General features: G+C 42.6%; 1 protein-coding gene across 2 annotated transcripts; it reads left to right on the top strand.

Moving 5' to 3' along the window:
- Positions 1–285: 285 nt before the first annotated feature.
- Positions 286–19,878, top strand: gpr139 (G protein-coupled receptor 139). 2 transcript variants are annotated; one of them, XM_085405197.1, is made up of 3 exons: positions 286–680; positions 18,866–19,273; positions 19,304–19,878. In XM_085405197.1, the coding sequence occupies exons 1-3, from the start codon at positions 536–538 to the stop codon at positions 19,876–19,878; spliced, it is 1,128 nt and encodes a 375-aa protein (XP_085261323.1). In that variant the 5' UTR covers positions 286–535. The 2 variants fall into 2 exon arrangements, with proteins under 2 accessions (XP_085261323.1, XP_085261321.1); XM_085405195.1 differs by having other exon boundaries at positions 18,866–19,878.
- The last annotated feature ends 1,313 nt before the right edge of the window (positions 19,879–21,191 follow it).

The following is a 21,191-nucleotide window of genomic DNA, read 5'->3' as shown; positions in this document are numbered from 1 at the left end:
ACCCCTATTTCTCTCCTTAAGCATCCTCCCCTCATCCTCATCCCGCTTGCTGCCTCCACTCTCAGTCTCCGTCTCTCCCTCCCTCTCTTTCTGCCCTTTCTCTTTCCCTCTTCTTTGCCCTCCCTCTCTCCTCCTCCCCGCTGCGCTCCCGACTCGCTCTCATTTCCCTCGCTCACACACTCAGGCAGCATCCTCCCCTCTCCACTTCTACCTTCACACTCACCTCTTCACGCCTCCCTCTCAGCTCCTCTCGCCACCTTCCTTTTTCCGTCACCTACTAACACATATCATCCCTCGCATCTCCCCCGTCTGCTGCCTATCTCGCTCTCCTCCATCTCTTCCCATTCCTCCCTCCTTCTCACTCACTCACTCAACCTTGCGGTCTTGCCAAACGCACACGTACACACACCCATGCTGATTGGCACCCAAGGACAGAGCACCCTCTCCCCAAAACCGGCTTCCAGGCGGTTCGATCTCGTGGCCAGCACGCTTCTTGACACTGAGCTCAGCTGAGGAAGAGGACCAGGAAGAGGCCATGGAGCACAGCCACTTCCCTGTTTTTCCCCCAAACGGGAGCACCTGGAGCACAGGGCAGAATCCCTCTGAAGCTGCCCAGGGATGCCCTCTCGGACCACTACCCGTCATCTATTATAGTGTCCTGCTCTGTCTTGGCCTACCAGGTAAGAGACGTGCACATGAGTGTATTCTTTCACCTGCATGCCTTATTCTGTGTTAATTTGCTCACGTTTTTTGATGACAGTCTGGCTTTGGTGGCGTGCAGTGTTGCATCTTGATTTGTTGTGCACTTACCTGCAGGACTAAGTGAGTGTGTCGTGCACAGCTGCTCCCGAGTGTCACTTCATGCACACATACTGTTGATTCATCAGCCTGACCTTGTGGCCAACACTTGTGGGTGCACATGCACTAAGCATGTATGTGTCTGTGCTTGTGTCCATTTGGAGTTTCTTATGCTTTTGCCTCTTACTTGAAAAGATTCAGGGATAATAGGGAGCGACATACTGATAAGTGAAATTACTCTCTTCCAATATTTCCCAGACATTTGATCTCAAACTATGATATGGCAGCCTCGCTTCTGTCAGTCTGCCCCAGGGCAGCTGTGGCTACAACCGTAGCTTGCCTCCACCAGTGTGTGAATGCGAGAATGAATGAATAGTGGTATTGTAAAGCGCTTTGGGTGCCTTGAAAAGCGCTATATAAATCCAATCCATTATTATCATTATTATTAAACTAAGAGATGACATCTTTTTTATTAATCTGGAGCTGGCATATGTATGTTTGCATGACAAATTGTGGGACTCATGGGTTAACCTCTGGGATGAGTGTGTATGTGTGTGTTACATGTCTCTTCTCTATGACCTGAATTAATGACACTGCCTTGTCGTGTCTATACCATTGAATGATTAGTCCATTCACAGACACTGTCAGACCCATTTACTGTCTCCATCCCAATGCGTGATCTATGAGCACTGACCTAGTCTCACACAGGGAGGCAAAGTGAGGTGTGTGTGTGTGTAACAGAGACAGCCTGAGACACAGACAGAAAACCTGGAGGTCAGATGAAAGAGGAAAAGTGCTGAAGCCTAATAAGAGATTAGGTGAAGACCCAGTGGACTGTCTGCTTTTACCCAAAAACTGAACTCAATCTGGGATTAAAGAGTGTAAAACATAATTTGGAGGTTACACTAATTAACCTCAATTTTATGATCTGATTTATTGGGAGTTCTGACATGACGTGGACTCACTTTGGTGAACAGCAGCACTGACTTCTGATGCCTTATTCATGCTAATCCTCGCGATTAACACATCTTCTTTATTGCCGAACCTCTTTCCTTGATAAAGGGAGTGAGATGTTATCAACAAGCTAAGCTGTGCTGGTTCAAAACAGATCTGCATTGCAAAGTGAAAAGCTCTCGCGTGCCAAGACTGCAGTCGCTCCAGAGATTTGCTGTCTTGTAAAAGTAAAAGTCGTTCTTTCTGATCAAACCTCGCTTAATTGTTTCCCCTGGATGGCAGAGCAAGCAATTTACTTAGCTGTCGTTTTCTGCCGAAATTGTATTTGATTCTGCTGCTGAGTCGTCTTTACAAATTGGATTGAAGCTGGTTGTTTAATCACTGAGTAACAATAACCTGAGAGTGTAAGGCAATCCTACAATAGTCGTCTGAATTAATGGCTGAGTTGAGTGCAGCGGGCTGATACTTTGCGGCAGCAGGTTCGACTTCATTATGACACAGCTCGTTCCACTCAAGCTGAATCATGAATGTTTCATGAGCGCAGCATGTGTGAGTAGTAGCAGCGTGACCCGCAGAACCACACATATTAGACACATAGGAAGGAAAGGAGGCTGTTAATTTGATCGTCAGCCAGTGATTCATTAGTTAACTGAAATGAGGTTTTAGCGAGGCAGCATCGCATCCGTGCAGACAGACTTTGACCTGCAGTGCGGCGGGCAGACAGGGGTCACAGCAAGGCGGGAAGAAGGCGATAAGAAAAGGGATTACGCAAGTGGAGCGGCCGGGAAAGATTACTGTGACCTATAGTGAGATGATGAATTGGAAATGCAGAACAAAAAGCAGATGAATTGGGAGCGAGTCAAAAAAATGGAAGATGCGGACACCCAGAAGAAGAAGAAAAGTGGAGTTAGGAGAGAAAGATCAGAGCACTAATAGAGAGGGAGAGATTAATAACAGCCGAGCTGGCTGAAGTAGCACCTCTGAGCCCCGACTCGGGGTGCTACAGACGACAGAGCTGAAACGAATTGCCACATTTTTAATTAATCGCTAACCCGCTCTCTTTCGTTCTCCACTCACTACAGCACACTGCTTGAGACAGAGCAGACGTGTGGTGGCATAGCAAGCAGTACAATGAAGGCATCGTTTCTCTGGCTCTTCCTTTGACATGATGGAATTATAGAGGTGAAGTACAGCATGTCTCAGAGCGTTCGCCGGTGAGACAAAAATTGTGGAGTGGGAAGCCATCGGCTAATGAACAATGCTGTGTGACAAGCGGGTCCTCGAGAGAGGGTCCCCCTAATGTCTGGGCCAACACAGTCCAACATTTCTCAAACACAATTTGTTGTTTATGGAGCTGTTTACTGACCTGTACCTACACATTTTAAATCCTACTTCCCCTGGTGATTCATCAGCCCTTTCTGCAAACAGAAGCCATTTTGCGTAGCCTGAAGACTTCTGCATCTGAATTAAACACGCAAAACGCGTTAATGAAATGTCTGCGCCCCGAGATAATGCAGCAGGGCACAAAGCCGCTAAGGAGATTAAATTAAACTCTATTGCCTCCAATAATTAACAATTAAAACTTCATTTAATTAGTCATAAAAGATAATTTTACCAAAACAAGCACAGTGTTTGGGCTTGAATAATGGAGTAACGCACAATCCAGTGAACTCATGATACACTGTCCCCGTTGAGATAAAGCTATTCTACACATCGGCCCATTATACTCCATACAAGACAGTCTACAACACAGCACAGCATCTGCGTATCTATGTAACAGTAAGTGTTCTTGGTTTTCAAATATTTTGGTAGCCAATAAGGCCTGATTTAGACTTCTCCGGCGAATCGGTGCAGAGCCTACGATGTAACCTATGTAAGTCTTAGTGCTGTGCAAGTTTTGGTATCGAGCAGATACCAAGTAAAAACAGGGACAGTATTGCTGATACCATTACTGATATCAGTATCCGTAATAGCAGATCAGGCAGATCAGTGTGTCCCGACTTATGAGATGAATCATTATTTGCAGTTTGCAAATTGAACACACGTTTAAAAAAAACACTAAATCACTATGATCTTTACTTTATACAGTGTATAGTTAACACAACAAAACACAGCTTTTCATGTATTTTGAATCTATTTTTTGGGAGTGTCAGAATATAAACGTGCCTGTCTATAAAGCACTCTAGGCCAACTTCTGTTATTTAAATGTGCTTTAAGCTATAAAAGAAATAGACATGACGCAAAAATCATATCCCCCCCCCCAATTTTCATTTACAATATATTTTTATTTAAGTTCATCGGGCTGAATACTGAAATTAGAAAACAAAACCAAAGTATCAATCCAATACCAGCACCAACTTTTAACAAGTGGCCGATATTTGTCTCTGTATTTATATATGTGTGTGTGTGTGTGTGTGTGTGTGTGTGTGTGTGTGTGTGTGTGTGTGTGTGTGTGTGTGTGTGTGTGTGTGTATATATATAACAGTTCTGTAACTGTAACTTTGGTCGTTGCTGTGCTTTTTTTGGAAGTTGAATTTCCCAGAGGAACCCACCCGAGGGATTAATAAAGTTCTATCTTATCTTATCTTATCTTATATCGTTGCCAGCATTTATGTTTGTTCTGGTGCATTATGTATTTATTACTGTGTGGTCATCGCCGACAGAAGCAAATAAATTACTGAGGCTTTTTTTTTTTCGTCTTGGGTTTTGACAGAAATCTCTCTCCAGGTATGTGCTGACATTTTTGAGCCCTTATGCTCATTATATTAGATTATTATTCCTTATATGGAGATGGTGATTGTTATTCTCTAACGGATACATTTTAAAAAACTGCAGTGAAAAAGTAAATGCACAGGAGGTGGTCATAAGGTTATGCCATAGGTTACAGCATAAGGTTTCAGAGAGGTTTGCAGTCACCATGGAGCTATGCCATAGATTTCCTGCTGAAGCATGAATCCTACAGTAAGAAGGAATTAGAAGAAAGTCAGGATAAGAACAAAGTGTCTGCACAAGACATGTAAAGATTATTCTGAATTGCGACTTGCACCATGCCACTTAAAAATATAGAGTTGGAAATTAGCACAGCAGGTCTCCTTTGCACGCTTGAGTAAAGCATCTTAAAATGGTTGTGATGTTCAGTAGCTGAATAAATGTTCTGGTAGAGCAATTCAACTCCAAGTCTGCACACTGTCAAAGAATGTAGCACATTTTTGACCTTGGGAAGACTGAGACTGTTATCTCAGTAAAAAGAAAAAGCACTTCAGCCGTTTCAGTGGGAGACCAGAAAATGATGCTCTTTTTGATGCTTTACTTTCAACATTGTGGGAAAAGAGAATCACATGTGTTGTTTTCAGTCGCTTGCTGTAAAGCTCCCATGGGATTCCTCCCTGACTCCCTGTGCACAAACATATGTGTGCTCACATTTCTGCATGGTACCTCGCCGCTCCTCAAAGCTCCTCACAAGTGTGACTGTGTTCAGGTGTCTCCTCCCACTCACACTCTTGCATCCACGCAGGGGGGGAAAGGTTGGGAAGGTTCAGCACTAACAACCCCTGCCTCCATGTTGCAGTGTAAGGGGCCAGTGTCAGCCGCTGTTTAGGATAATGAAGAGACGGACCCCCATCGATTTTCAGTTTGAGCTATTGATCTGTCAATATGCACCAGCAGCGGGACGTCTGTAGTGGGTTGGTAACTTGTTGATAAAAATCCAATCACTCTAAAGATGTTTTTTTAAAATAGGTGGGGCATGCAAAGGAAATGGATGTGAGGGTATATCCTGAAGCATGAGCAGATTTCAAGTACTGATTTACGAAAGCAGAGAAAGATAGGGGGAGAGTGAGAGCTTGTTATGGGAGAGATGGGCCAGAGATGGCACGGGAGAACAGAGGAGGCTAGAGAGGAGGGAGGTGTTGCTTGAGGCAATAAATCAGAGATGTGCTGTGACAAGAACTGACTTTATTTGACCAGTAGGCAGCAAAATGCTGTCACGGCTGCAGAGAATACAGCAAACTCGGTATGTGTAAGTCGTTTGGATTCTTTGGACAGCAGTAACATATAAATCTATGGCTAATTAGATGACTTTTAATGATTAACATTCCTGATCTTCTATCTGTTTCCCCTTCTTCCCTCCTCACATCTATTATCAAATGTGCTCCTTTTCTTTCTTTTCACACATCACACTCAATTACACGTGCTACATTTTCCTTAGGTGAACATTACAATTGCTGATTTAGTTGACTAATCCTTAAAAAATTAATAGCAGGTCTTTGTCATTCAGTGCACAATACCTGCACCTTATCACCGGCGGCAGCCTTAGCTTTGATGTGAGGACAGTCGTGCCCAAACCTTGACTCACTGTGGCCTGTCTGTAAAATGAATGGCTGTTAAGGTGAGCAGGCAGCAAAGCACTGCAGTCACATCAATACCATTAGCAGCACATAGGGAGAGGGCTTATTTTCTCTTAATATGCCCATTAAACTTAAATATTCAGTTTCCGTACGCATCTCCGTCTCCCCTTCTCTGATTTTTCTCATTGTTAGCTTTATGTTATTGAATTTATTTCTCCTTTGGGCTTCTTCTGAAATCCTCTGTTAGCACTCACCTCACACATCAGGAATCAGGTTGACTGTCACTGCATTTAAATCCCATACTGAATGCAAATGAATGCTTTGTAAAAAAGAAAACCATCATTTTTTATCTTCCCTGTTTGCTTTTCACTGCTTTGTAGTGGGGACGCACCCCTGTTTTTTGGTTTGGAGAAATTAAGGAATCGCCACCCTTCATGTCCAGTCTGACACTTAGAGATAGACAAAAGGGAAATGCTGGTCATCAGGAACAAAGTGCTGTGACCTTTGAAGCAAGCTTTTGATATTCACCCACTCTCCGTCTCTCACCTCGCTTCCTTTCCTCCTGCCGCCCGTCCTCGATACCTCTCTGTCTGTCTGTCTCTGTCCCTGCTCACTCACCTGCCACCTTCCTCAGATCACACTTCACCCTATTCTTATTAGCCTCCGGAAAAGCCATTAAAGCTTGACCTCGATTTCCTCCAAGATTATAAAGGGGAGAAAAATTCCCTAATTGCAATGATGCAATGCTTCTCTTTTTTTAGATCATAATTTCCGTTTTACAATATTGTTTCTGCTTTACATGGGGCCCGTGAGAAAACTTGATGACAGTTGTATAAGAACGTGTCAGTCTCTCTGTCTCTATGTTATACTTGCTGTTGTGAGGGGTTAAACTGTGCTGTGTCATTTGTCGACAGCCCGGCTGAACACGTCCCTTTAGTGGTGGGATGAGTCAGCCTCGTTACACACCTCAGGGAGCACACTCTGCCTTCCCTTTTCCCGCTAAATAACGTCAATGGCCCTGTCCCTCGTTATATTAGGGGCACAGCGGGGGGAGCTGAGACATGCATAAAGGCACACAGATCACCAAAGTAATCACCCGTGCAAACACACACAATCAAAAGTAGACAGACACAGAACAGCCGATTATCCGTCCAACAGGTTATTCTAATTTCCTCTTGGATGGAGATGCTTATTTTTTTCTCCCACAAAGAAAAAAAAAGGAAAGGATGATGAATGTTTTTCTGTCGCATGTGCCTTTCTGTGCGCGCACGGTGTACCTCTCTGCACCTCGGCTTCCCCTGTTCCTGCTGAGACGAGCCCCGCATGTGCCACCCCATACCACCTGAATGCCGAGCAGATCTACCCCCGCTCCAGAGACGACAGAAAGAGCAGGAGTCAATTGAAATGAATAGGCAACCCAGTGCAGGGTGGCTCAGGCTAAATGGAAATGTCAAGCTCTCAACAGATCCCCTTTGTTTGTTTGTAGAGTGCCCTGCCTCGCTGGGGAGCCCAAACAGAATAATACCCAGCCTGTGACAGTCAACACCTCACTGTTTCCATTTTATGTCACTCCCCCTCTGTTCAGCAGTATGTACACAGAGAGGAAAACGGATGGGCAGAGGTACAATAGAGAACGTGAGGCAATGGATTGAAGGTGACGTCTATTATGTGTTTGATTTGTAATGGATCTCCATCTGGAAGACAGCACAAAGTTAGCAATAAACTTTTCCCATAAAAATGCAGTGATAAGACAAACTAATTCATCCATCCTCTTCTGCTTTTCCTTATCACAGACAGACAACCAATGACACTCATATTCACACTTAAACTAACCCCACTATTCTACTCAAATCTATTTACAGTGTTGGGAAGGTTACTTTTAAAATCTATTCCACTACAGAGTACAGAATACTTGTAACGTATTCTGTTAAGTTACTTAATGTGAGCAAAGTATTCTGAATACTTTGGATTACTTAATATATTGTCACGCTTTTTACAACTACATGAATGTACAATTGCTGTGTGATTTATTACTATGACTGAAGCTTACTCGCCATACCAATACCAACTAGATTTTTAAATCTCAATATAAAATGAGTAAGAGTAGGGTGGACATTCGGTAAGGCTGCACTTTTTGCAGTGATCTCGTATAGAAAACTAATTCTGTATCAGTAATATGTTTTCTTTCTGTCTGCTTTCAGAAGTGCACATGATTATCTGCAGCTAGCACGTTGTTAATGCTATCCATCAAGTCTAACAGTCTGCTGTCTATGAACTAACCCCAGCTAGCACCAGCTAACAATGTTAGGTTGGTGGCGAGTAGCCTTCAGTAATAGTAATAAATCACACAGCAATAGTACATCGAGATACTGAAGTGGCACATAACCCAGGTAGCTACCACAACTAAAACAAGTTAGTTGCAGTAGGCTAACGTTAGTTTTTTTTGTTTTTTTTTAAAGAACTTACAAGCAGATGCTTCTTTAGGTTGGAGGTGGAGTCTTTTGATGCTGAGAGCAGCTTAGTTGCGGCAACAGAGTTTGCATTGCACAGTCAGATTTCGCCCATCCTTTTCTTCTTTAAATGTGAAGTGGTGTCAGAATTTCCAAGTAAGAAATGCATTCCTGCCCGTGCACTGCTGGCTCTGTTGTGGTGGCTTCAGGTCTATTGTGTAACTGACGCCACCAACAGGACGCTTACATTAAAGCCTCTTATTGTGTGTTTTGTTTGGGTTTCCACCAGCGTGGAATTACCAAAATTAGAGAGAGACATATGAAACAGGAAAAGACCGCCGTGTAATCCATTTATTTCAACAAAGTAACTGTATTCTAATTATCACCTATTTAAACAGTAACTGTGATGGATACAGTTACTCATATTTAGTTTTTTAAATACATATATTCTGTTACTCCCCCAACACTGTCCATTTATATAGGGCCAAATCACAACAGTTGCCTTAAGGTGCTTTATTTTGTGAGACCCTACAATAATAAAAGAAAATCCCAAATTAGTTTAAAAAAAAATAATGTGAAAGGAGCATATATTTTTCAAATAGGGATTTTTAAAATTTATTTACAATATCTCTGGTGCTGTCAACAGAAACATAGAACCCAAACTGTGAAGAAATATCAGCCAATCGAAAGCCGCAAACAATAGTATGGCACACAGTGTGACACTTTAGACGTTGCAGAACAAAATCTCGGTTTTCCCTGTTCACATATAAACGCATGTAAATTATTACCATGGCTGGAATTCTTTCAAAAACTTAGTTTTCAGTGATCCAAAATGCTGTTCATGTTCCCCAAACACGTAGAATAGAAGCTATGTTTACCAAAATACCTGTATAATACCCTAAAATACCCATCAAGTCAAGTCGAGTAGTAGAAAAGAGGCTATAGTGTTGAAAAATGAAGAAAGCTGCACGTACCAAAAACTGCAGTTCCTTAAATCACCGCTTGAGGCTCTAAGAGCGAACCAGTCCCCATAAACACCAATCAAAATGTCCAGCTTCACCGAAGTGAAAATAGAGTATTTATATTTCAATTCAATTTCAATTCAATTTTATTTATATAGCGCCAAATCACAACAAAAGTCGCCTCAAGGCGCTTTATATAGTACAGTAGATACAGAGAAAAACCCAACAATCATATGACCCCCTATGAGCAAGCACTTTGGCGACAGTGGGAAGGAAAAACTCCCTTTTAACAGGAAGAAACCTCCGGCAGAACCAGGCTCAGGGAGGGGCGGGGCCATCTCCTGCGACCGGTTGGGGTGAGAGAAGGAAAACAGGATAAAAGACATGCTGTGGAAGAGAGACAGAGGTTAATAACAGATATGATTCAATGCAGAGAGCTCTATTAACACATAGTGAGTGAGAAAGGTGACTGGAAAGGAAAAACTCAATGCATCAGTACAACCAGCATCAATGCTGTGTTCGCTTCAGATTACTCCTCACCCCCCACCCACCCCTGTAGCTTGTCATGTCTTCATAATGTTGTGCTGTGGACATTTATGTGCTCTTTGTGCAGAGGAGTTTTTTGTGTTTCCTGTTCTCATGCTGTCCTACCATGGAAGCACAGCATGAGTAGGGGTCTCTTTTTTTCCTCTTGTACTTTCCCCACTGTAGTGTACATTTCAATGTTTTTTTTCTCTGATTCTACCAATCTCCGACCTGTATCCCCATGTAATGTTTGTGCTATATGTGTAAGGTCGGGGGGGGGGTCCCATTTCACTGCAGGGCAACCTGCATGTGACGAATAAAGCTTTGATTGATTGATTGATCATGGGAATCCCCGGCAGCCTACGTCTATTGCAGCATAACTAAGGGAGGATTCAGGGTCACCTGGTCCAGCCCTAACTATATGCTTTAGCAAAAAGGAAAGTTTTAAGCCTAATCTTGAAAGTAGAGATAGTGTCTGTCTCCCGAATCCAAACTGGAAGCTGGTTCCACAGAAGAGGGGCCTGAAAACTGAAGGCTCTCCCTCCCATTCTACTTTTAAATACTCTAGGAACAACAAGTAGGCCTGCAGTGGGAGAGCGAAGTGCTCTAATAGGGTGATATGGTACTACAAGGTCATTAAGATAAGATGGGGCCTGATTATTTAAGACCTTGTATGTGAGGAGCAGGATTTTGAATTCAATTCTGGATTTAACAGGAAGCCAATGAAGGGAAGCCAAAACAGGAGAAATATGCTCTCTCTTTCTAGTCCCTGTCAGGACTCTTGCTGCAGCATTTTGGATTAGCTGAAGGCTTTTCAGCGAGTTTTTAGGACATTCTGATAATAATGAATTACAGTAGTCCAGCCTGGAAGTAATGAATGCATGAACTAGTTTTTCAGCGTCACTCTGAGACAGGATATTTCTAATTTTAGAGATGTTGCACAAATGGAAGAAAGCAGTCTTACATATTTGTTTAATATGTGCGTTGAAGGACATGTCCTGGTCAAAAATGACTCCAAGGTTTCACAGTAAAAGAAAAAAACTGTTTTGGTGTCTATAGAGGTTTTACAGACACATGATCGCTAACCACATCATGCTATCTCATTCATTTATTTGATTGCATGACAATCATGGTGACGGTATATGGTCAGGTAGATAAGGCCCCAGTCATACAGGTGTGCGTTGTGATAGAAGCAATCTGCAAATTCAGAAAATGTGTTGTAGAGTTTGTTCTAGTGTTAACCAGACAGTAGGGAGTACATGAGTTAAGGGGAAAGCCTGTGATTTGATGAGCATGGCATTCGCAGTCGTCTGCCGCCATGTTGTATTTACGCTCTGGTAACAATACGTTCAAGAGTAATAGCGTATATGGCGCGAATGTTGTGGGAATGTTGTGTGAACATTAAATGAGCTATTTGAGTTATGCTGTAAGTTATCCTTCAGCCGGGTTTTGTGTTTTTTTTAAGTTATGAGTATTTGAATAAGTAAAATTATTTTGAATTATTGCGTTTTTTGCTTTTTAAAGTTTGCATTCTGTAACTATTTGAAGAATGCTTGGTTTAATGTGACTTGTACTGTGTGTATAGGTTGAGTGAATGAATGGTAGCCCAGAAATAAATGAGCAAGACGCTAACTTTGGTGTCCTCTCTATTAATCCAGTTTTTTATAATTGGCTACGCAGTGCTCTCTAGCCTGTGTGCCACTTGCTGCTGGTCCACATTTCCCCTAGGTCTGATAGCATCAAGTGGGAAAAAAAGACCAATCATTTCCCAGTGACTGATGACAGTACCCAGGAAATGGATTGCTTAAGCCCCAGTTACACAGGTCTACAGATTGGTCAGTGACTCCCTGGCAACCACCAGTCGCTAAGGAAAAATCGTGCATTCCTTGACTGCTTCATGAAAACATCCTTGTGATTGCTTTGCTCGGTAGCAGATTCCTGATGTTCCCCATAGTTTGCATGGAACACACTGATTAAAAACACTCACCAGCTGCTGTCTGGTTAAATTGCAGGATTAACATTATACATTACTACAGGTGTGGCTGTTTGGAGTGACAGGGGGCTGTGACTAAAGAGTTCATTATTCACACTGTTGTCACCTTCACGAATGGCAGCACAAGAGCACAAGCCAGACTTCAGTGTTGTTTTTTCAGGGTCATGCAACTCTCAATTTTTGTAACCTTGCAGTAGTGGTAGGTTGAAGACAGGAGTGGATTTTTTCTGCCCCCTGGGCGACCGTGGCTCAGGGGGTTGGGAATCGCATCTGTAACCGGAAGGTCGCCGGTTCGATCCCTGGGCTCTCTGTCCTGGTCGTTGTGTCCCTGGGCAAGACACTTTACCCTACTTGCCTACTGGTGTTGGCCAGAGGGGCCGATGGCGCGATATGGCAGCCTCCCTTCTGTCAGTCTGCCCCAGGGCAGCTGTGGCTACAACTGTAGCTGCCTCCACCAGTGTATGAATGTGAGAGTGAATGAATAGTGGTATTGTAAAGCGCTTTGGGTGCCTTGAAAAGCGCTATATAAATCCAATCCATTATTATACTGTATTAGCGCAAAAGCTCAGAAATTACCAGATTATATAGCTTGAAAAATAATTAATTTCTGGTGAAAACTTTGAAAACAACTCAATGATTTCTTTGCTTCCAATTCCCATGTTTTCAATTCCTATATCAGCTCAGATATGGAGGTTTTGTCTGAGTCATGAGGCTTATCACTAAGGAAAATACTGTCTGGCAAGCCCTCAGAACCACTGTAATGGCAATGGACTCACAGCGATGGTTAACAGTGCTACCAATGCGGTCATCTTAAGCCGTTAGCTGTTGTCAGTTGAGGTATAGCTTGCTGTATAGTACAGCCCAGTGAGTGAAATTTTGAGTCCTCATACAGTTATGGATGCAGATTACTAATGTCCTCTCATCCAAATAAAGCCATTTCTGAGTTGGAAAAAAGATGATGTGATGACCGTAATAATAAAGTAAAAGTACTTAAGAGTCATGTGACTAGACAAGTACAAAAGACAATGATACACTGAGTAAGGAAGCAAAACAAAAAGCAATTAGCCTACATATAAATAAAATCATGGTGTCACTAAGTATACTTTTATGTCAGTATGACCCCAGTGACATCTCCTAGACCCTGAGCATTGTTGGCTTGTTAACCTAAAGTAAAATTTATCTGATCAATAATCCCAACCCACATGTATTCAAAATGCTATGAATGACAAAAAAATATAGCAAAGCCATACGTTTAAGAAGCCAGAAGAAGGACATGACATTTTTCCTTCAGACAGTAACTCAGTTAGCCGATTACCAAGATCCAAATGTTTTTTTGGTCTAAAAATCAATGCGCTGACTTTGACTTAATGTCCTGCAAACAGCAACGACACTGTGCTCAGTAACTGGGAGCAACCAACCAAACTTGACCCCTGTTACCCAAATCAACTGCCAACAGTCAAATAAAAAGAAAATCAAGGGTTTTTTTGTTATTAAAGTTTTGTCAAATCAAAGGGAAAAGATTAAAACACCTTCACATGACACAAAATCGCTATACTGTCTCTCATTTGGGGTTAATATACACCTCATAGCACAAACGATTAAGTACCACATCTCTTACTGTTTGATTTGAGTTGTGTAATCTGTAATCTACCAAAATTAAAATCAAAAACAACAACAAGCAGCTTTAAACTCAAAGAATCGATGACACAGTCAGACAAGATTTAAGACGAAAGCAACTCAGCTATGGAGAGGATAGTGAGCTGTGCAATTGTGATGTGACTGATATTTGTTAAGTTGTTGGGTGTTGTGAGCAGCTTTGACGTCTCATTTGTGGTTATTGATAGATCGTTAATGAATTGGTGCTTCCCTAACGATCTGTGTGTTTTTTATGCACATTTGTGGAGCCGCACATGCATTTCTATGTGCGTTTGTGTCGTCTGCTGCACATCCTCCGCACAACTTTAGTCGTTATCCAGAGCTGGCTTTGTAATTTCTAATCAGTTGACAGTGGCAGAGGCTGTGAAGTGTGATGTACCAGACTTCAAGCTGCCATATTTAATCCAATCCCAGATCTTTTACTGCAGAGGGAGGCACAAGGATCACAGAACATACACACACACAGACACACTGTGTGGACTGTGACTGCCACTGAGTGCTTTGATGTCTGTGAAGCTGTTGTGTAAAGTGTAATGTTTACGTGTCTCCGGCAGGTTTGACTTAAAGAGGGTTATGCAGCAACAGCAAAGCACACATGCAATGTTGTGTGTATTTTATCGTTAGTTAGGTTATTGAACTAATAGAGCATGAAATAGAAATCTCTGGATAAACTGGAAACAAGTGACTCAAAACGTGTCTCTGAATTTCACACTGCACTTACGTTCCTGTGAGGACAAAAAAAGGTTCAAATGCATTAAATAAATGGCTGCCTTCACTGAATATTATCAGAACAGAAGGTAAGACTTTACTTGAAGTGCCTTGAATGTTTTCTTTGACCTCAGCTACAGCGGTGCAGGTTGAACAAGGCATGAAACCCCGGTTGTACAGTAACCTAATCTTTGGTAATGTCATGTTATCATAACATTGATGTCTCAAACCATTTTGGTATTAGTTTAAAATAACATAAATGACCTAAAAACACTCACTGACATCGACCATAAACATCAAAAAAGACTCATCCCATGGCTCAGGGTGACACACCTTCAAATAAAGTGGTAGCAAACAGAATTCACGGATCATCGCTTTCAGGGAAAAATAACGTTTATTTTCAAAATGTCAGCATCAGCGTTTCAGGAAGATAGATAACCTTGGTTATGAAAGTTGATAGCCAGAGTCCATTAAAGGTATCCTGAGCATTATGCAGCACAGTTTTTAGGAGAAAGTCCATTTTTCACTTAGAAACCCATTTAGTTGATAAGCAGCCCTACTGATGCTTGCAATCTATTCTTCTAGTGTGTAGTTGGTGGCACTGGTGTATTTAAAAACAACAACAACAACAGGTAGCAATGCACCAATTAAGCAAGCAGAAGATAACTGTTAGCAAACTAATACTGAAAAATGTGTAGAAATAAACAGTAAATATTTCAAGAGAAATGCATTGAGCCGGTTGAGAAGACCTCAAGAATATCACAAATTTGTTTTGCATTGAGTTTAAGTCAGATTTGTTGAAGTAAGTCTACAGATCACAAAAAATTACACTATTTGATGCCTAAAAGAAAAAGCAAGAGAAAACCTAAAGCTCACATTGTATCGTGATGAACAAAGTATTCAAGCTAAAACTTTTTACTGACATACATTGTGTAGGCGTAACAGTGAAAGTCATAATCCTCATCCCTTTGAGGGTTGGATTAGCCACCCATCTATCTATATGCACAACATCTGGGCATGTCTCTGAGGTGATGCTGGGTTGGGTCTTAGGGGGATCTCCTCCCAGTCCTGTATCTAATCTGTGGCACTATTGATCAGTGTCATAATAGGCTGTGTTGATGGTGAAATACACTGCACAAAAAAATTAAGGGACACTTAAATCACAGTATAGCATCAATTCTGTTAACCTTCTGTAATATCTGCCTAGTCAGTCAACTAGCAGAGTGGATTCGTTTCAGATGCGTTGGTGCTAATTAAATTACCAACGGGTGCAGTAGAGGGGCAACAATGAAACAACAGGAATGAAAAAACACAAATAAGCGGAGGCTGCTCCCATTTTTTCTCCCTTGTCATCTTTTCTGACTGTTCTTTCAATAGTTTTGCATTTGGCTAGGGTTAGTGTCACTGCTGGTTGCATGAGGCGATACCTGGTCCCTACAGAGCTTATGCAGGTAGTCCAACTCCACCAGGACGGCACATCAATAAATTCCGTTGCCAGGTTTGCTGTGTCTCCCACCACACCAGTAGGCTAACCAAGCAATCAGAAACCGACTACATGAGTGGGCTGAGGGCCCTGTACTCACTGCCATGGAGCCCCATTGGCATTTGCCATAGAATACCAGGATGAAGAGATTAATTATAGACGTATGATTACGTGTAGTAGCTGATCTCAAAATGAGCTGTGCCATTACATCTACATTACATGCATGTTGTACAATTTGCTAAGCAATTTTTAGTCAAGTATCATGTGTTCTTATTCATATCTGTAAATGTTTATCAAACAGTAATGCTAATAGGGCCTGTAATTGTAATTGCTTTTTCTTATACAGTGAAGATATAGCTTGCAAAGATTATTCATTCAAGAACAACATGTCTTTTCATATATAAATGACGTGAAAAAGTTCCACAGACTTGGCAAAAACCATCCGTAGGGCAGGTTTTTTGTTAGTAAGACATAAAATACAGATATAAACAACACAGAAAGCCTAATTTTCAAAAGTAACACAGGATAAAATCTGAGTATGAATTATGCTCAAAACAAAAGGATCCAAGAATACTCCTCCAAGACCCAGGGACCATGTCAGATCTACAGACACGTAGCATCCCAGAAGGTCTCATTTGAATTCAGCTTTGATCAATACCTTTGAGGCTAGGCACTGCACCCGCTACACCAGCACATGGAGGCCACCTCACAGAAGTAACAAAAAATAAGTGGAAGCATAGGTCCCCAATTAGATTTTATTAGACAAACAGGAATGAGCAGTTAATCAATTGAACGATGTGTACTGAACTGTCAAATTAAGTACCCTCCTTCCTCATACTCGCGGTGATGAAATGTTTTCAATTTTAAAATGTACCAGCAATGCTGATGATTCATTTCACTGATTTTAGTCTTTGTCTCAGTCTTTACTTCCATTCATATTACAGAGTAAGCCAAGCATGCATTTTGTGTGCTGTGCCCTCGAAGTTTGGGAAGGGTTTGAGTGAGGCCTATAAACCTTGCTGACGTGATGGGACTATCTTGGGAGCAATGTGCAATTTGCACTGATTGGAGAAATGGGATGTGCAGGTCCACGTGAGAGCCAGAAAGCTGTGCTGGTGCCTCTCAGATGCACAGCAGTCAGACTAAATGCAGTCGTGAGCTAAATCACATTCAGGCCTTTTTGCACTCCATCTTGGGTATTTACCTGTAAAACAAATGCGTAATAAATCAGCTGGGAGAGAAACTTGGCAGGCTGGATGAGAAGTTATTATGGAGCTTGCTGGGCACATGGAATAAAAATCGAAAACAGAGGCAAATGGAGAGATGGGGTGCCCTTGTGCTTTGTTTTAGGACCGAAATTGCCGGCAGCAGGATGGCACATAGTAGTGAACTCAGCAAATTGCCAAGGCTGCGATGCTGCACGCTGCCCTCCTGTTTTTGTTGTGGGTTCGCTCTTTATTGCAGATAACAATTTGGCCAAAGGCACAGGCAGGTGCTGCTGGAATCACACAGCAGGTGTAGATGAAGGGGATCAATAAACTAGAGAAGGTTTACAGAATAGGAGCTGTTTGAACATGGAAAACACTGTCTGGGAATAATGACAGAATTGAATATTTTTGTATACTGTGGACTGAAACTGCAAGAAAATGTCACAGGGCACAGAGTTCACTCGGCATGCTTTTACACCTGCTTTTAGGTGGTGCTGTTGATGTGCTTTCTTTTTTGCTCAGTTTAAATTTTCTAGCCTCCTAATTTTGGTGTCTGCTTTTTGTGTTGAGCTTGTGTTAGCACCTACCTGTCTGCAGTATCTCTATTGCTATCAACTCCTAGTGATGGGATTTCCAGCTCTTTTTAGAGAACCGACTCTTTCGGCTCGGCTCACTAAAAAGAGCCGGCTCTTTCGGCTCCGAAAAGTGGTTTTATTTATATATGTTTATATGTAAATATATGCGGTGGCCCCTAGAGACAAAGCACGTACAAACTCCAAAACACATTTCTAGCTTTAACTGAACTTCCAAAACAGAGCTACCTAGATCACTTAAATTACACAACTGAAAGCATATGTGTATTGTTTGTGTATTTATACACAAGCACTCATATATATTCACTAGGTAACCACTAGGTAACAAAAGCTCAACACTGCGCCTAGCATCCTGGAGCACTTCTGTTGTCTTTTGTACGTGTTTTGGAGTTTTTACGTGTTTTGAAGTTTGTACGTGCTTTGTCTCTAGGGGTCACCGTAAATATACTTTTATTTATTCACTCCACATAAAATGTAATAAATAAATCATATAATACAAACCCAATTATTCACATTTCAACTTTTAACTATTTAAATTTTCAGCTTTTTCCTTTTAAACCAATTTAAAGTGAAACCACACAAAACACTGCAAACCACAACACAATTAAATAAATTAAAATATGAAAACAAAAAGAACATGCATAATCTCTGTCATATGGACCTGCATGAATAAACTTTCTGAATCCTTTATCATCTGCAACTGAAAATAGTTGTGGATGATTACTATACCATTCTAATGTGATGTTGTCCCTGGCTCTCTTTCTCTGTCTCTCCCTCCCGCTCTGTTCCTGTGCTACTGCGAGTGTAACTATCGCCCCTCCCCCCTCTTCCCAGTGCAAAGCACAAAGCGGAAAAAAGTGCGAGAGAGGGTGCGAGAAAGAAAAAAAAAAACCACGGCTCGCGATAAGGAGCCAGGTCTCGCGTTGTTCACGTCAAAGATCTGGCTCTAAGAGCCATTTCATTCGCGACCGACATATCACTATCAACTCCCTCTCTGTTGCTGTCTTGTTTATTGCTAGCGCTTTCAATTATCTGCTCACTAACACTCAATTTCTCTGTTTTCTCCCTGCCCTAATCCATGCCCATACCTTTTCCCGATCTCATCATACTTTTTCCTTCCTCATCATTTCCCTATTTCCTCTATCTTCTTTCAATCACCTGTCCGCATCCCCCTCCCACCTCCTCCTAGCTAACATCCTGACTGTGGTAATCCTGTCCCAGCTGGTGCTGCGTCGTCAGAAGTCCTCCTACAATTATCTCCTGGCTCTGGCAGCCGCCGACATCCTCGTTCTGTTCCTCATTGTTTTTGTTGACTTTATATTGGAGGATTTTATTTTGGCAGCGCCGCTGCCTCCGTCATTAAATAACGCAGTTCAGGTGCTGGAGTTTTCCTCCATCCACACCTCCATCTGGATCACCGTGCCTCTTACCATTGATCGTTACATCGCTGTTTGTCACCCTCTGCGCTACCACACGGTCTCCTACCCAGCCCGCACACGCAGAGTGATATTCGCCGTCTACGTTGGATGCTTGGTCTCTGCAGCTCCCTACTACTGGTGGCCTGAGTTTTGGCACAGCCTTCCTGGACTGGGTAGTAGTGATCGAGGAGGGGGCGGAAGAGAAGGAGAAGGAGGAGGAGAAGAGGGCGACAAAAGAACGGTGGCCCAGCACGTCCTTGTGTGGGCCCACTGTGCCACCGTGTACCTCCTACCCTGCACGGTCTTCTTTTCCCTTAATGCCATCATTGTGCGTAAGCTGCGCAGACGCCGTAGCTGTTTCCGTCTGCGTGGTTATTCAACCGGCAAGACCACCGCCATCCTCCTCGCCATCACCTCCATTTTTGCTGTTCTGTGGGCACCGCGCACCCTCGTGATCCTCTACCACTTCTACTCGTCTCCCCCGGCATCACAAACTGCCAGCCGTCTGCTCCATGTACTCACGGATCTGGCAAACATGCTAGCACTGCTCAACACCGGGATCAACTTCTTCCTCTACTGCTTCATCAGCAAGCGTTTCCGGAGCATGGCGGCCAATGTGCTGCGAGCCTTGGTCCACTGCCGGAAGCAGCCGCCGCCATTCTACGCCAGCCACAACTTCTCCATCACAAGCAGTCCCTGGATCTCACCAGCCAACTCCCACTGCATCAAGATGCTGGTGTACCAGTATGACAAAAATGGGAAGCCCATCTGCATTTCCTCTTGAGCTCTTAGCCACGAGTTGCTTCCCCTACCCTCAATCACTGGAGGGGTGGGGCAGCGGGTGTATTCAGGCTTGTCTCGATGGTGACCAGCTTTGCCTGTATCTTTTAAGGCTTGAAAATGTCAAAACACCTATTGAGCAAATGGTTCAACTACCTTTGAGCAAAGCAAGGTGGAAAAACAACCAGCAAGGCTTCTGATGTTCAAAAAAGTATTCACAAAGCAGCGACCAGCACTGAATAGGTGTTGATGGTTTCCTTCATGCAAAAAAATAAATCTACTGTAAGTAACTGATGGCTGTAGACTGATAAAAAGACATCACGACCATCTAGCACTCAGTATGAGCCACCATTTGTAACATATAAACTGACAAAACTATAAAAACAAGTCCTCTGTGGGGCGTCAAAGTTACTGCGGGCCGTGCTGCACGCTGCCGATGAAGAGCTTCGAACAGCTGTGTCTTTTGCTGCTGGGAGTCATTTCCAAAAGGCAAAGTTTCAGTAAGAGTGTGGGCACTAAACATCTCACCTCAAGGGGTGATTCACTCAGGCAGAGCCACTGACAGTGTGCCCACTGCCACATGATCCTCACGCTCTTTCTCAAGCAATGTAAAACAGCGCTGTCATTTCCAGTTTAACACGCAGAAGAGTCTCCACGGCATGTTAAGTAGGGCTTTCATAAAACGAGCAGCCCTCCCAGACTTTTCCTTGCGTGTGCTGAGTTCACCCTAGCAGTGCAGGTCACCTCCAAGTCGACACTCGCTGTGGAAGATCGAGTCATCCAACGTCCAAGCTTGCAGACTGCTGTAGGCTGAATAGGCACTCTGCTTATTGTTGGTAAACTATTTATGTGATGGTAGATATGACTGTTATTGTAGCTTTGCAAAAAAAACAAAAAAAAAGATTAAAAAAAATATGACTTGGAGTTGGTGTGGTGCCAAGGTGTCATTTTATGTAGTAATCCCTTCTCCAGTATTAGGATGAGGAAATTTCTGCTGTAAGTAGATAGTCCTCTTTAACTATTAATGGTCCTTGGTGACTTACTGTTAGCCATTAACCGGAAGAATATAATGAATGTAGCTGAACATCTCTTTAACCCTTTATCTTTGTAAGAGACTGAGAAAGAGAGAAAGATAGAGAGGACAGAAAAAGCTGCTCCATTTGTTTGTTTGGGGGGGTTTTGCCCTCCGTCCAAAGTTTTTTTGTTTTTTTGCTCCCATGATGCATCAGTGAATTTGGTCTCAAGCCCAAGGTGACACAGCTCTGCTCTGCTCTTTCTGCTGCTGGGCAATGGCACTTCTGTAACATTTTATACAGA

This window comes from Rhamphochromis longiceps, linkage group LG4 (assembly GCF_057381845.1).
Source record: "Rhamphochromis longiceps isolate RC_006_pf linkage group LG4, R_longiceps_female_GT1.1, whole genome shotgun sequence".
Classification (NCBI taxonomy): domain Eukaryota; kingdom Metazoa; phylum Chordata; class Actinopteri; order Cichliformes; family Cichlidae; genus Rhamphochromis; species Rhamphochromis longiceps.
This window is presented reverse-complemented; position numbering and strand designations above follow the sequence as displayed.

What these genes read in the sequence shown, in the direction of transcription:
- gpr139 (XM_085405195.1), top strand. Translation starts at nt 536, where the DNA reads ATGGAGCACAGCCACTTCCCTGTTTTTCCCCCAAACGGGAGCACCTGG. An exon ending in GCTCTGTCTTGGCCTACCAG is followed by an intron (nt 681 to 18,865) that starts GTAAGAGACGTG and finishes ACCTCCTCCTAG; the next exon opens with CTAACATCCTGACTGTGGTA.